The sequence below is a fragment of the Heptranchias perlo genome, chromosome 34 (genome assembly GCF_035084215.1).
Source record: "Heptranchias perlo isolate sHepPer1 chromosome 34, sHepPer1.hap1, whole genome shotgun sequence".
NCBI classification, from domain to species: Eukaryota; Metazoa; Chordata; class Chondrichthyes; order Hexanchiformes; family Hexanchidae; genus Heptranchias; species Heptranchias perlo.
Genome location: NC_090358.1, coordinates 17,867,353 through 17,884,555, shown reverse-complemented (window position 1 = coordinate 17,884,555; position 17,203 = coordinate 17,867,353). Strand labels below are relative to the sequence as shown.

The following is a 17,203-nucleotide window of genomic DNA, read 5'->3' as shown; positions in this document are numbered from 1 at the left end:
ATAGAAGAATACCTACATGAAAATAACCTAATAAATATCACCCAACCTGACTTTAGAAGTAACCCCATACTTCTGGGTTACCCGGCCGCTCGACCTCCCCCCTCCCCCCCCATCCCCGCTCCCTCCCCACGAACCTGTAAACTTTGGGGCCATAGTGTACCCTGGCTTGCAAAAAACCACATGACAAATTTCTTTACAAACTGATAACATGGATAAGGCATAGGTACAAATTAAGAACTGGCTAATGGGAGGTAAGTAGAGGCTGGTTGTAAAGACAGCAAAGTCACAATGGAGATGTGTTGAGTTTGGTACTCCAAAAGCACATGTTGCTATCCTTCCCGTTCCTGGTGTATGATTGTGAATTGCAGTGTCAGTACACGGGAGTTAATTTTGCACGTGACAACTGCAGGGAGGAGGGAGATGACTGTGGACTCAGGATACCTTCGAGATCTAACAAAGAAAGCTCAACAAAGGTTTGGACCTGAGCTGATCAATGATAAAAAAAAATCTATAGGGGCAAAAGCAAGATATTGTATATTGGAATTAAACATAGAAGGCAGATGGGCAAAAACAATAGGGTTCGTATTCTGAAAAGATGATATCAAATAGGTTGAAGGGCTTTCTTCATCCAAACCTATCTTATGATAAAGTAGTTACAGAACTGCAAGCTGCTGTTTTAGGAGTTTTTTTCCCATAATGTTTTCCATCTTATTTAATAGGCAAAGCCTGCTTTATTAGAGTTTACTTTGCTAACAGTTAAATGGTATTAATTTTTTTTTGAGCTCACACCATTGTTAGGTTTATATAGCAAATATTCTATTTTACTTTATCCAGATTTTATTTGTTTCCACCAATATTCTCACCTATTTTCCTGAAAGCAGCCCTTCAGTACCTCATCTAAGTGGCCATTGTTTTTGCGAGCCTTGGCAGTAAGCGCAGCAAAATATTCAACCTTAGGAACCTGAATGGGACAAAGTACTGATGTTGATTTACACCACACTGCGTAGTAGTTTCTTTGGTGTTGTATTAACTTCTAGTGTTATGTTGATGCCACTGTGAGCTTATATTACTACCACTGTATGAGGATGAGATTTTGCTGACATATCTATCATCAAATTATCCTGCTGCATTTACTACCAGAACAATGAAAATGGGGCACTAAAACAAGAGATTTAAAGCAATGTAAATCCTGCGGACCCAAGCCTTTATAATAGGCAGTGATGGTTTCTGATAAAAGATGGTCCTGCATCATGAGTAACTCTTCTTTATACAAAGCAATCGTTAGAAGTGCAGGAGTTTGGATTGCTTGCTTCTTTGCAGTTAACTGCTCATGTGAGGTAGAATAATATGGCCTCTAACTTTTGAACTGGTATTGAAGTTTCATAGTTCCATTAATGATCTGCTGAGCCACGTTTGGAATTAGCCACATATTTTGTATAATTCTTAGCAACAGTAAGATTTTATGTATGTACGGTCATCTCACAACAGCTTACGTTTTATTGTGATTTATGTTGGTAAAATGTAACCATGCATCTCAATGTGACAGCCAAGATATAAATTGGTAATATGCCTATGCAAAAGTAGGATCTATAATAAATGTTCTAACTCTTATTTTATCTTGTAGGCATTTCTCCTGCCTTTCATCCAAATACATGTGCCCAGGGGTTCCTGCAGTAATGAGTACCTTGTTGGCCAATATTAATGCATATTTTGCACATACCACAGCTTCAACAAATGTTTCAGCCTCAGATCGATTTGCTGCTTCAAACTTTGGAGTAAGTCCAATATGGGTTATGTACCTTTGCCTTGAAATCATGTTTTGCAAATTAATAAAGCATCCAGATAATATGAGAGGCAACATTGGATTATGAAAATAAACCAAAGAAAAAACTTGCCCAGGGTCACAATTCATTTATTTTTCTTTAAACCATTATTACCTAGGACTCTATTGATACAGTGAGTTTTGAAATTCAGCATTCTGGAAAATCTTTTGGAAGACCTTTAAATTTCTTAAGTAAAAATAAATATTGTACTTGCTTCAGGCTGCACCACCATTAGGTTTTGATAGTGCAATATTTGCCATTGACGCTAGGAGATCATTGCTACGGAGAGTAAACTGCTAGCTGTAAACCAGTACTGAAAGGTTGGATATGTCATTTGTCTCTTTTTAAATTCTTATAACTTATTGAATTCACTAGTGCTGACTTTTGGTTAGTTAGTTGTCTCTGCTACATCTTGAAAATAAATTTTGCTAACTTTCCACATTGCTGTTAATATTCTTCAAGTTTCAGTTACTTTAACGCTTCAATTCAAATTTAGAGTGACACAAGCAAACAGCCCTCAGTTATACTGCTTGGCTCACCATTTTTAGTTAAGAAAGCAGAGCTCTATGGTGTATGTATGTATATATTTAAAAGAATTGCTGACTCTATCTGCTGGTAAAATTTCTAATGTTTGGAAAGAGCTGGCTGGAAGATTGGTTGTTTTCAAACATTAGAAATTTCAAGGTGGAAGATCGCTTGCGCTTTTTTAAAACTTTAAAGCTTGAAAGGTTGGTTTTGAAGCACTTGCCCAAAGCTCATGAGGTGATCTCGCACTTGATCCCAATCTGATGCATTTGTACTGTAGATTTTCCATCATTGTGTACACCAGTTTGCAGCAACACAAATTCTGTAGCCTCACTACCCTATTGAGTACACAGTTTATATTTTGCACAAAATCTACATTTTCTAACTTGAAGGAGATATTGTACTATAAGATGCTTTAGTGATAAAGTAACTGAAGAAAATTCAGCCAACTTGTGAAGGAACATTGGTAATATCCATGAATTTGTGAGACAATTAAACAAGAAATTGCTGTTGGCATAAACTTTTACACTAGCAGTAAATGTAGAATTGTGGGCAGCACATTGTAGCGTGCACTTGCTGCCCAGTTTCCGCTGGTCTGAAATTTCTGTGGAGATGCTGAGGCTGTCATGTGCTACTGCAATTAATCTGTGTGGTTATGCTTGTTGTACTCATTGTTTCCTACAATCTCTCCCTTTATTGTTTTGATGCTGATCTTAAATTTATGCCATCTAGTTACTGACTCACTGACCAGTGCCAATAGTTTCCCTATTTACCTATTCAAAGCATTAATAATTTCCAACCTCTCTATCAGATTTTCTCTTAACCTAACCTGCTCTAAAGAAAAGAGCCCCAATTTTTAATGTTTTTCCTCATAACTAATTCTCCTCACTGTTTATATCAACTGGTTGAATACAATTACAAATTATTTTAATAAATTTAAACCTGTTGTCTAATTTTATATCTGACAAGGCCCCTTTAAGATTTTTTGGATACCCACAGTTCGTATTTCCCCTGTGCTGCAGTTTGGCCATGCATGATAAGCATTCAGTGGCAGTACTTCACACAATAATCTTCTTCTAATGGTTATGATGGTTCAGCACAGAATGATTTACAGAGAAGTGAGGCTACAATATGTGCCATGCCTACTTGGAGCAGGTACTTATCATTTCAAAATGTATTTTAGGCTCACTTTAGCTGCTTTCTAGAGGTCAACCATCTTCTTCCTCACATCTCAGTAGGTCTGCTATGTTCGAGAGACTGCATTTACGTTGCCTGTTACTCATTTCCAATTCTGTTGAGGACACTCTTCTATTCCATACATAAATGCCCTCCTGTCTCTTACGACTTGAGTCAGCATTTCCAGCTCTTGCAAGCCCAAGATTCCTGCATTTTCTATCAATATTGCTGTGTTAACCCCTAACCTGCACTCACCTATGCAAACACAGGAGATTAACTGCCTCCCTCATAGAGTTATCAGCTGATCAGCCTTTTTATGCTTTCTGCCACTCCATTGGTCAACCAGCTTTGCTGTACCCCATAATCTAATCTAATCAATGGAACCAGCAATATCAGGGATTAATGAGCAGGATTAAATTCTTCCAGAAAGTTTTAGGAATCCACAGATACTCTCAGAATTGCACCAACAGCATTTTTTTTAGCTGCAGAGCGTTTTAAAAATTTGCTTTAACTCTTTGAGGAGTTAAGGGTGCTTTTTAATTAAACAATTACATTTTCTGTGATACAGTTTTATAAAACCATATTCTCAAAAAGATAATGTTGAACATTAAAAGAACTGGTTCCATTAAAATACTCAGAAGCTAGACAAACACTTTGTGATAGTCTTCACTTTGTGAAAGACCTTGCATGAAGTTCCACATATAATGTTCTTTCAGATATTAATTAGAAATATGTTGAAAAGCTGTGCTTCCAATTCATGAAGCTGCCATTCTTGCTGTCCCAGATATATTGAGATGGCCTGGAGCACACTTCACAGGTCCCATGTCTGCAGTGTATTTGGCTTGATAAGCAAGTGGACACAGCTAGTTAGATAAATAAGCATCTTCTTCACTTTGTCTGACTTGTTACAAATGTAACAGTTGGTGCAGTAGGAGTGAGGTTTCTGCAATGTTCTTTTGATTTGCTGCCATATCATTCACAGGGTAATACTTTTGGAGAAGGGATACTACTTTAAAGATCCTAATAAGGACAAAGTATAGAAGCGCTGACAAAAACAAAACAACTTATCTAGTATTTTTTGACATGATAAGGGCATTCTACTGTAGTCCTCAGTTAAAGTTTATTGAACGTACCCAAATTGTACCCAACTGATCTGTCTTTGAAGTGATTTAATCGAATTCTGTACCTCACCCATCATTCCATCTCCTGCTATAATTCCCTTGATTTTTATTTTTTTACTTTTTCTTTGTCTCTTTTATTTCAGTCTTTTAATCTTACCCTCTCTTTATTTTGCTTTCTCTATCTGATTTTATAGTACATTTACTAATCTGATCTGACACTTCCTGGATCTTACTCTGTGAATGGTTCTTACAGTGTGGTTTGCTTCAAGCTGATTGGTGGAGGGGACACAGAGGTCCTTTCCTCCTCTCACTTAGAGAAGCCCGGGAACGACTGCTGCATTTTTTGCAGCTCTCAATTAAAGCAAGTTGGCACCCAAAAGCCAACAAAAGTGGGCGTATTAGTTACTTACAAGCAGCAGGCGACGGCCATTTGCCACTCAGCGCAATTTCTGGCTGATTGTGTTTTTTCAAATTTGGTTTAAGTAGGTGAAGTAGTTTAAAGGCTCCAATATATGTTGATGTAATTTCATTTGCCTTCATTCTTTCCTTTCTTTCGTAAATTATTTTCATATCGGTGTGATGTCTAAAATCAGACATGTTTTGTTGGTGAGACAATGTTTGGACTGTAAATCCTATGACTTTGCAGTCAAATCTACAGTTATGATTGAGGCAAAAATAATTTATTTCTGCAAATACTCTGGTTTTCAGCTAATATGACATAGTACACAATTAAGTACAAAACATTTGACTAAATATTTGCTTAAGAAATTAAATGCTGAAAATTGAAGGTCTGAAATTGCACATAGATTTTTATGATAATATAATTTTCAAATGCTTAAGCACCAAACTGTTTAAATTAATAAATATCACTAATCTGTTAAATGGCTCACATTCATCTATATTAGCAATTGCTTTTCTACAGATATTGCACAAAATGTTTCACAGTAAAATATTTTCATTAGGTTGGATGTACCAAGAAGCATATTTGTAACTGCTACCCTCCTAAATAAACCTCCTTAGCAGAAAATGTATTTCTTCAACCAATTTCATGCAATCACTGTCTATTCATCAAATGAATTGAAATAAAGTAAGCAAAAACTAAACCATGATATGTAAGATGAATCACGTTTTTTAATGTCTGAGAATTTGTTATAAAACTGTGGCAGTTTTTTCCCCATCAAATGCTCATTAAATCCCTTCAATTTCCTGAAGAGCTTACTATTCATTCTAAGTTGAAAATATGATAGTTTGTTGGGAATCAATTAAATGGTGAAAATGAACTATACATGTTCCCAGAGTTTGCACTGTGTGTCTCAGCAAAATTCATATTATCTGCAGATTACCTGCAACATTACAGAGGAATGTTTAAAAGAAATTACATTGACACTCCTATTCATCCTGATATCATGGTGTTCAATAGATTGTTTTTGTGTGGAGAAGAGGCTTTCTAAAAATAAGTATGATTTTGCATTAGTACACTGCTGATTTTCTCAATATCAATCAATCTGTAGTAAAATATTTCAAATTGTATTTTTATTCTTTTAGGGTATTAGGAAAACAAAGTTTTGCATAAAAAAATTCTGATTCTTGTGTAATAACATTAATTAAATATAATGCAACAAAGGAAGTAGCATTGGTGAGAGGCTCTGTATAGAAGCTGTGGTTATCCATAATTTGATCATTATTTCCCTATAAATACTTATGGTTAAACCATTAAAAGCTAGAGGTCTCGGTGATGTTTTCCAAAGACATACAAAAGCTTACATTTTATTTATTTTACAGAGAGAAAAATTTATAAAACTGCTGGATCAGTTGCACAACTCACTGAGGATTGACCTGTCTAAATATAGGGTATGTACCGATAATATATGATAGTGATATGTTCTGACACAGGTTATATGTAACTAAGTATAGATTTCTCCTTCACTTCAGGTTTCTTCCCACACTAGGGGATTTGTCCTCCCCGGTTGTCTATACCCATGAGGAAATACATACCCGAACCTTTACATTTAATGAAAACCTCAACTCGAGGTTACTGGGGAGTGACTTCTTAAATGAGCAACAGTTACAGAGCTGGGGAGACTCAGCACCAACAGTTACAGAGCTGGGGAGACTCAGCACCAACAGTTACAGAGCTGGGGAGACTCAGCACCAACAGTTACAGAGCTGGGGAGACTCAGCACCAACAGTTACAGAGCTGGGGAGACTCAGCACCAACAGTTACAGAGCTGGGGAGACTCAGCACCAACAGTTACAGAGCTGGGGAGATTCAGCATCAACATTGCAGGAGATAGATTTTCCAAGACTTAACCAGACCAATCAAAAAGGTTGATACCATGAATATTTATTTAAACATCACTGCTTTTAGCAGAGTTTGTGAACCAGTTTATTCCGATGTTGTGAAAAGTAGTGCTGAGATCCTGAAGCATCTATTACTGAGCAATATTGTTCCCTGATTGTAAAAGCACTTTTGACTTTTAGAATACCTTGCTTTCAGACAGACATGCGTGCAGTCTCCTTGCACTGCTAAGATATTTAATACTCAATACTTTTGTAGCAAAAACATCCCTGGATAAGGATTTTCCTTTGATCTATAAAACTACCAGAATCAGTTTCAAATGGTGCATTTGGACACAATCTAATTGGACATACTTTCTTAATTACTTCTGACAGCTAAGATTATTCAGTAGTAAGCAAATTAAGAATTAATAATTATTTTCAAAATCTACTTGGTGTCCTTCCCCTGACACAATGAACATTCTGACCTGAAGTACATTTCAGGAAAAATATGCTTTAAAACTAATTTATATCCAGTTTTTCTCCCTTCCACAAGAACCATTGACTAATGGACATCATCCTTTATTTAATAGATGTTGCCATCCATATGTGGTGGAGGCATCATGGATATTCCCACTCTGAGTGGTAATTTTGGAGTGTAGTCTGATACTTTGTGAAGGAAAAGATAAGAGATCATTATGACAGAACAAGAATTCTTTTCTCCACAAAAGTTAAAATAGATTTAGGCCATTTTCTTTTCCCCTTTGATTTTCTTCCCTTGCTCCTTATCTTTTGGGCATGGGAAGGAGAATACTTCATATTTTGTGTAAACAAATATGACCTCTTGTAATTTTTCTGCAATGTAACTGTTTCTATATTCATAACTATTTAAGCTATAGGGTCAGTGCATGTTCTGTTAATTTTCCTCTACTATATTTATATAAATGAAACCAATCACCAATGACAACAGTGAGAAATTGCAAGTGTGTTAAGTCTTTGAGTTCCCCCTATTGGTACCAGTTGGTAAATAAACCATTGTGTGCCATTGAACCATAAAGACTAGTGAGATTCTTGGTTTCATCCCTGTATTTCAGCTCATGAGGTGCATCAGCTGGAAAGTCGAGCATTTTACATAGTATTCCCCAGCATGAAGTGCTAATGGAAATGTGCCTGATCTGACTTCCAGATGTGAAATTATTGGTGAACTGCATATAAATGACATCTATAGCTACTTCATTCAAGAGATAGGAAAGTCAGTGTCAAGGCTTTCTGTCTGGTAAAAGCAGTAGAGTTGTCTTTTAAGTAAACTAATTGGTAGCAGTATTGCACAAACAGTGAAGAAGGTATAAGTCATTTAAGAAGTAACTGACTATGCAGAAACCAATGTCCAGGCAAAGAAAATCAAACTAGATATCTTCAGGCATTAAAAATCAAGAAACCAGTTTTACTCCAATTAATAGTTTGAGGTCTGGAGTCTTGAACCTTGAAGGCTGAAGTACTCCCTCTGGGGAAATGGTTTCAGGAGGCAAACTCAGGTACTTGTAGCTGTTTGTAAACTCTAGAGGCTAGATGGAAATTTTAACTTCTGCAAACTGCTAGCTCCTGGTCACCATGAAATAGCTGGCTTCATTTCTCTTTTATTAAGGTTGTTTTATACCTGTGACACGCGGAGTGTGACAGACATACACGAGACTTGAGACGTTCGTGTATAAAATGATAAATGTGAAAATGTACATGGCTGACTTGGTGTGGATCTGATAAGCCACATGTTGATAATTGGAATTCTACCATGTGAATCGGTCAATGTGGAATTGGATAAATACTAAAATTTGCTTTCGTTTGAGTGTTTATGACGTGTGTACCTTCTGAAGAGTATAGTCCTGGAGCTTGAGACTGTCATTGGAAAGGATAATGGTTTGCACTAGGAATTATGGATAACCAGATATGCTTTTTAATATTCTCGATCCCACATTTAAAGAATGCAGTCTGCTGCCGGCGACCCCCACCCCCTCCCCCCACCCCACGGTCTGATCTCTAGCCCCCTGGGCTGATATCAAACCCCCCCAGCCTGCAAACTATCTCCCCCCACCCTCCCCCATACCCCCTTCCAAAACTCTGATCTCCCTTTCTCCCAGCCTCGGATTTCACCCACCCAAGCACCAATCCCTCGACCAAAAATGGACGCACTCAGATTTCTAGGCCTATAGCTGTATTCCATTAAGAGAGCAAGCTTTTTTGGCTTCCAGTCAAGTTCTAGATGGGACTCTGGGACTCTCTCCCTAAATTCCTTCATCTTACTACATCTCTCCCTCTTTCAAAATCCTCCTCAAAACTTAGTTATTTGACCGTGCCTTTAGCCAGCTCCACTATTACACCTCTTACTTTTGCTTGGGCATAAGCCCCAACTGTGAAGTGCCTTGGGATGTGTTGCTATGTTATAGAAAGAAAAGAGAGAAAAAAGGGAAGAAGTTGCATTTTATAGTGCCTTTTGCATCTTTAAGATGTCCCAAAGTGCTTTACAGCCAATGCATTATCATCTCTGTTGTTATGTAGGTAAAGAGACTATAAAAATGCAAGATGTCGTTGTTGTTGACTGTCATTTGCACACTGAGATAGGCTTATTTTGCCTAATAATCTGCCTGCTGACAGATCATAAATAAAAAATATTTTTAAAGTATATAATCTAAACATCACATTTCAAACTTTGGCTTTTGCTGGCTTTTCAAAACTGTAAAGCAAAATATCATTTTTCTGTGTTACCTTTCCAAGGATAATTTCCCAGCAAGCAATCCAGAAAGACTGCAAGACCTGAAATCGACTGTGGACCTTTTGACTAGCATTACCTTTTTCCGAATGAAGGTAGGATGCTATTTTTCCTAGTGGACCATTATATAGAATGCAGTTCGTTTATTTTTAGCAAAGGCAACTTTACTTTGTTCATTATTGTTCATGACAAGTATATTGTGCAAAAGGGTTTTTGTTTTGTATTACTCCACGTGATGTGGCTATTTTCTGCAATTAATATTTTGCACACGGTAAGTTTTCTCTGGTGACTTAACCCTATTTGAAAGTGCTGACTGCAACACTGGATTGATGTAGAATGTGATGTACTGCACTGCACCGTATATGCACGGTCATTTGCTCTTGCAAATCTGACCCTGTGATCCAAATCCGCGTTCTGAGAGAACATTTCAAATGTTTTTGGTAATACTGAGCAGTTTCTTTCAATTTAAGCCTTTTTGTGACAGTAGTTCTAAAGAAATTATCGGGCACTCTGAATCTGTATGTTATGAGGTAGATGTTTCAATAGAGTTGACTGCGCAACCATGAACAATATTATGTCACATGCAAAAACAAAGATCAGGGGGTAAATTTTAACTGCGCTCCAGGAAGGGAGCGGGGGGAAGATTTCCGGGTGCGAAACCCAGAAGGTAAGTGGGAGTGGGCAGCGCGACCTTAATGAGGTCATTCAATTGCACTTCCGGGTTTCGCACCCGGCAGCCAGCTTTATCAACAGGCTGGCTGGCTGTTGGGGTGGAAGGCCTGCTGCAGCCGGGGATCAGAGGGAGGGTGGGATCATGGGCCGGGGAGAAGATCTGGGGGGGGTGGGGCCAGGGAGGAGTTCGGCAGGGGGGTGGAGGAAGAGATTGGGGGGGGCGGAGGGTGGAGGAAGAGATCGGGGGCTCAGGGAGAAGATCGGAGGTCCGGTGAAGAGTCGGGTTAAACCCAGAAGTTAGTGTGTTGGAGCCGGAATGCAGTCCCGCTATGAAATCGGAGGATTTTTACTCCTCACCTGCCCTCAACCCACTGTTCTTGGGGGTTAAAATTTACCCCCATGCGCTATTCGCTAAACACACCCTTCTCACCCCCCAAAAGAGAGAAAATATTTATTCCTTATCATGCTCTATGGAGCAAGAAAAGGCCATTCAGCCCATTGAACCTGTTTCTTCTATAGACCAAGTGCAATTTGTCCTGTTGTGAATTCTATCCAACCATCAATATCTCAAAGAAATGGTCCTGTTGCAAACCTCCTACTGCTGAAAAGAATAAAGCAGAATTCCAAGGCATTATGGGACTGATTTTCCTCTACAAGTTTAATTCAGTTCTAGATGATTAAGACCTTGTCTCACCAGAAAGATCAAGTATTAATAGTAGTCAATTTTCTGGTGTAATATTCACAGCATCAGGGGCAGACTCGGATTGGTCCAGGGAGCACATTAGAGGTAGAAGAAGAAAATTGCGTAAGTTAAACTTAAAGGGGAGGGGCCATTTATAGGTGATTGTCACAATAGAGGAACAAAAATTCCGAAATTCCTTGGAGAGCCTCAAAAAGCATTAGCTGCCTTTGCCAAATCTGAAGAGGGCAGAGGGTTAAGAAGTGGCAGATACAAATGAAGTGGAAGAGAACCCCAAGGACAGACTTGAATCTAACTGACACCAGCGTTGGCTGAACTTAGAAAACCAGACCTTGGGACAACCTATTACCAACGAGTTAAGTTTTTGAAATATACTTACCTGAATGTGGAGCCAGAATGAACAAGGGTGCTCCTCTCGACTCCATATTTAAAGTACGCGAGCCATGCCGTCGCACCCCCGCGTCCCCCCTCCAATCTCCCTGGCCTCCGGATTTCCCCTCCTCCTCCCAACCCGGCTTCTGATCTCTCCGACTTATCTTTCTCCCCTGTCGGCTCCCAATCTCCCTCCCGGCCTTCACTTACCTGAGGGCTGCTGCAACGAAAGCAACGGCCTGATCTTCATTGACTCTTCACCGGCTGGCTGTTTGCTCCCCGCCAGTTTGATGGAAATGAGGCCAACCCTGCGCCGATTTTCTACCCCCTTCTAATCTTCCGAGACAGAACATCCTAGATATTGCCTCCTCTTGTCGGAAAGAACTGCAGTGAGTCAGGCCTTGGCTTGCTATATAATAAAGATTGTGTGCGGGGGAGGAAAGAAAAGACTTGTACAACTTATCTTGATGCAGTGCCTCCTTAAAGGAAATAGTTCTCAAAGAAAACTACCCCACAGGATTTGTTGGTTTAATAGAATATCTATAGTGTGTGGAGAAAGCTTTATTTAAAAAATGAGAACAACTACGCCTAAGAACAGTTATTCAAGTTTTGGTATGTATTATTCATGCTTCTACTAACAACTATGCCGAGTGAATTGATTAGACAGGAAAGTGCAGGAGCAGAAAAGACTGCAGTCCATCTGGCCAGTTTCAAAACTATTACCTCTCAATGCTGTCTCTTTTTACAGATCTATTGTAATATAAATGAGACTTTGAATGTTCTTCAGTAGTATAGGCACAATCCATAACGTTTCAATTGAGTTTTTTTCTTGACAATTGTCTTCTCTCCCCTTCTGAAGATGTTGACTCCACGCTGGGGTATGGTTCCAGGCTACTGGGTGTTCTCCTGTACCTCACCCAAGTGATCATTGTTCATGTTTAAGTCTTGATACATCAGCAGGTTATTCAGTCCAGCAAGGCAGCACAGTTAGCCCATTTCTGTACTCTCACACACACATACTCTCTCTCGCTCGCACATACACACACTCTCACACACACTCTCTCTCTGACTCACTCACTCACTCAGACACACACACTCTCTCACACACACACACACACACACACACACACACACACACACTTCCAGTAGTGATCGCTCCAGTTAATTTGGCCCTTGCTAGGCCAGGAGCTGCCTGAGCTTATCAGCTAATTCAGAACAGACTGGGGATCAGACCTGGAGCCTTAGTGATATTGCTCAGGCACTCACTGAATAGACTTACTGAACCAACAGGGAAAGCACTTTAAAAAATATATATATATTTCTTTTTGTATTACATTAGTGATTAAGTTTGAAATAAAATTGAAATCTGAATTCGTGATCCAAAATCTTTCACTTTACCATAAATGCTGACTTCATGCACATATCATAACACTCCTCAACTTGATAAAGATTTGTGCTTATTTGTAACACCTCACATTGCAAAATTGTTGACTCACTGAGCATTGATGATTTCAGGTTCAAGAACTACAGAGCCCTCCAAGAGCAAGTTCTGTGGTGAAGGACTGTGTCAAAGCCTGCTTGGATTCAACCTACAGATATATTTTTGACAACTGCCATGACCTGTATAACCAGTTGGTAGATCAGGTAATTAATTTTTCTCAATGTCTTGTACATACTGCATTTAAAGTTTCCATGATTGTATAGTTACTTAACTAATGAGCTGGGCTTCAAAGGGATGTGTAGAAAATCTGCAATACTTTCCATAAAAGTCCAATAGTCAAGATGACAGCTATATTAGATGCACATTTATTCACAGTACTTTAACATCTCTCGTAATAATTTCTAACTGGGACACTTTTTTATCTTTAGCAACATTGCACTGAAGGTATTCATTGAATAAACATCTATATATTATTCAGCACTTTCAGTCAGCAGAGAGGTTCATTGATTAACTACAAGTCTGATACTCATTACGATACCACAAAATTGTCACTGAGCTATTATTCCTGTCCAGTTGTGCTGTTCATGAGTGTGGTATAAGATGAATGTTCACAGAGTTTAAGGCCAGGGAATAATGGGAATAATCTGTGATGACTGAGACTATCATGGCTTGAAGAAGAAAAGCAGCCACCAGGGAATTCTCAAGACAACGTAACTATGCAAAGTACTTCACAAATTTACAGTGCAGTTTCCCCACTTTGTTTTTTAAAATTAAATGCATAATTTCAAATTCTTATCCCTCCACCAGTAAAACAGGTGACCTTGAGGCAAGGCCTTTCTTTCCAGGTGGTCTGCTATGAACAAGGCACAGGCTGACTCGGCGTACAAACTTTTTCCTGGTTAGTTGGCAGCAGCACAAACAGATGGGCAACTGAAGATACTGGCAGCATGATAGGGAGATGGACGTAGGGTGGAAACATACAGAGGAATGAAAAGTCTGACTGGGAGCTATACAAACGATCAGATGGTCAAAAGAAAAGTAAGAGAAGCTGACAATAGCCTGGCTAGGTGGAGTGCAATGCACAAAAAAATTGCAATGGGCTAAATAAAGATAGCAGCAGACAGGCAAACAATCTCATGGAAAGGCAGACAGTAGATGAAGTGGTCATTAGGGTGGGTAGACGGAGCACCAGGTAGAGAACTGAGCTGAAGAACAGATAGAGTGGCAATTTGGTAGTCAGGTGGACAGTGGCAGAAGGTGATATTATGCTGTACAGATGTGCAATGGGTTGGACACACAGGCAGCTCTGCAACCTAACTGAGCAAGGACTAGGCATACAGTAAGTGATCTGAGCAGGTAGGTAACAGTGCAGATGGCTGGACAATGGAATGCACAGATAGACAGGCAAACAACAGCACAATAAAAAAAGACCACAACAAAATGGACACACCAAAAATATAATCACTAAAAAGAGATCCTGAAACATACAATTGACCTCATCAGCAATATTTATGCTTCAAGCAGTCCAAACTTCAAAAATATTTTTAAATCAGCAATTCTTTCTTCACAGTGAATTATGCTGTTGCAAAGGGAGAGTTTGGAGTGAGGCATGGTGAAGGAGGAGTTCATGTTTCTGGTGAAAGGATTTGGAAAGAAGAGCAATGCATTCATAAATGGTGAAATGAGTGTTTGTTTGACCAGTTACTAGAAAATAAATAGTAATTTCTTCATCCATCTCAGGTAGATAAATACATAATCAAATAAATATATTCCCCTCACATACCACAATTACATAAATAAATTTGAGGGAAGAAGGGCAGCTCAGGAGCATATGGCTGCATAATTATTTTGTCCTATAGAGTGGTGTAGAGAATAGAGGCAAAGCGGCAATGTGTTAAATTGCTGATCAGGTTTAAAGATAATGCAGGGGTCAAGGGCCCCAGACACCATGATCTCGACTTATACATTGAGAGTAAAACTCAAACCAGAGTAGTATTCCTGAAAAAGGGTGAGTAGAGTGACTAGATAAGTGGGAGGAATCTGTCTCTAGAACAGTAACTGAACACATGGCTACTTTAATACACATGTATTGCATAAATAAAGAACTCCCTGTATTTACGTTGGTTTTCCTGTCTAAAATATCCTCACAAAAAGTTCCAAAATTCATGCATTATGTTGTTTTGACATTTCTAATCTAAAAATAAATAAATTTATATTTATCTTTAAAGCCCCACTTTGCTACACATCACTGGATAGGGAGCAGGAAGGGAGTGGTCAGTCTTACTGTCTATCATAAAAAGATTCTGAGTCCTAGGCATAGAGGCATCCTGGGAGTTACAGGCACAGATGTATCCTGGGAACTGTAGTCTGCTATATTGCTGAGTCCCATCAGCTGGCAGTGATGGCTGGGGGAAACCCCATGAAGTCAAGCCTTGGGCCTCTGAGAGGGACGCACTTTTAAACACTCAAAATGCAGGTGTATGGGTACGTTTATCCATTTTCTTGCAAGTTATCACTTTTTTGTATCTTTTTTTGTGTTGCAAACCTTAGTACCTGTATTGTTTCCTTCTCCTTGGGGCGAGTTAAAGGCAGTGACTAAAAGAATTTTCTAAAAATATATTTGAAGCAATTTGATTGATTTTCTCTATTTTATTGGTGTATTTTGCTGACTACTCATTCTTGATAGGTTACTTTTATATATCCTTAGTATTTTTTTAAAGTTTGTATACCCACTTTGCCTACTTTTGATTAACATATTCCCTACTTACTTGTTTCGTGAATCTGAAATTTGGTCCACTCAGGTGCAAGTGTGACGTTTTTCATATGAAGTGTGATACCTGAGGTGAGACAAACATTGTCACACATGAGGGACAACACTTGATAGATACTCTGATGATTTCTCAAGAACTAATCCATGGATATAAAACTTTTAGGAAATTATCATTTACTTCGAATCACTATCTGGTACATTTGGTTCCTATGCGAACTAAAATGTTGTATTACTGGGAATATACACATATACCCATGACCAGAATGATGTAATAGCACCAATCTTTCTTCCCCAGACTGACATGACCTCAATCCATCTGGCCGGCCTCCCATCTTCCACCCTCCATAAACTTGAGCTCATCCGAAACTCTGCTGCCCCGTATCCTAACTCGCACCAAGTCCTGTTCATCCATCACCCCTGTGCTGGCTGACCTACTTCAGCTCCCAGTCCGGCAACGCCTCAACTTTAAAATTCTCATCCTTGTTTTCAAATCCTTCCATGGCCTTACCCCTCCCTATCTCTGTGACCTCCTACAACCCTCCAAGATCTCTACACTCCTCCAATTCTGCCATCTTGCGCATCCCTGATTTTAATCGCTCCACCATTGGCGGCCGTGCCTTTAGCTGCCTAGGCCCTAAGCTCTCCACCTCTCTACCTCTCTCCTCCTATAAGATGCTCCTTAAAACCTACCTCTTTGACCAAGCTTTTGGTCACCTGTCCTAATATCTCCTTATGCGGCTCGCTTTCAAATTTTGTTTGAATACGCTCCTGTGAAGCACCTTGGGATTTTTTACTACATTAAAGGCGCTATATAAATGAAATTTAAAATGTCCAAAGTTTTTCTGGCGCAGGGCCTTGCACCTGAAACTGCCAACGGAAAGTGAAACGCTGCTGCAGCCTTTTACCTTTATCCTGGCTCCATCTTCTTGAGGCCTGCCCTTCCTCAGATCCTCTCATCTGAGCAGTGCTGGGCATAGTTCTAGGGCCCAATTGCCCTCAGCGTTGCTGTAAATGGGTGTCCACCTGTCTACTCAGTGCAAAATACGGCAGGAGGCACTGTTACATTGCTTCCACCTCATTTGAATGTTTCCGCCTGACCTCAGTTCCTGGGAACAAAGCAAAGAAAATTCATCCTTAATATAAGTAACAGTGTCATTTGCTTTTCAAATCTTTCTAGCTGCCACATGCACATGCATTGGAAGATAATTCAAATAACTAATATAAAGCAATAATGTTACAAATAGTGACACAAAGGATAACTATTTGTATGGATTCAGTTGCCAACCTTAGGAAAATAAGTAGTGACGATTATCAAAATGATTACAAGGTGGAGCCTTTGACGGATTGAACAAGACATGGTAGAATCACTAGCTATCATAGGTCAATTGCTGGAAAATTACCATTTGCACAGAGGAAAAGTCACAGCCGTCTGAGATGAGTAAAAGTCCACAGGGATCACAAATCCAGAGTTCTGTTATATGTGAATGAGCTATTAGTTGCATTTGACCTCTTGGTAAGGTGGGTTTCTCTTAATTGATGCATCAATGGGCTGGATTTTGCTG

The 17,203-nt window shown here is 39.2% G+C and overlaps 1 protein-coding gene across 6 annotated transcripts in view; it reads left to right on the top strand.

Moving 5' to 3' along the window:
- Positions 1-17,203, top strand: part of LOC137301857 (protein unc-13 homolog C-like) — a 514,180-nt gene that overhangs the window by 332,181 nt on the left and 164,796 nt on the right. For all 6 annotated transcript variants that reach the window (XM_067971546.1, XM_067971545.1, XM_067971544.1 and 3 more), the window contains 4 exons: positions 1,625-1,775; positions 6,428-6,496; positions 9,692-9,781; positions 12,946-13,074. In XM_067971546.1, the coding sequence (XP_067827647.1) occupies positions 1,625-1,775; positions 6,428-6,496; positions 9,692-9,781; positions 12,946-13,074 (439 nt within the window). The remainder of the gene's footprint in view (positions 1-1,624; positions 1,776-6,427; positions 6,497-9,691; positions 9,782-12,945; positions 13,075-17,203) is intronic.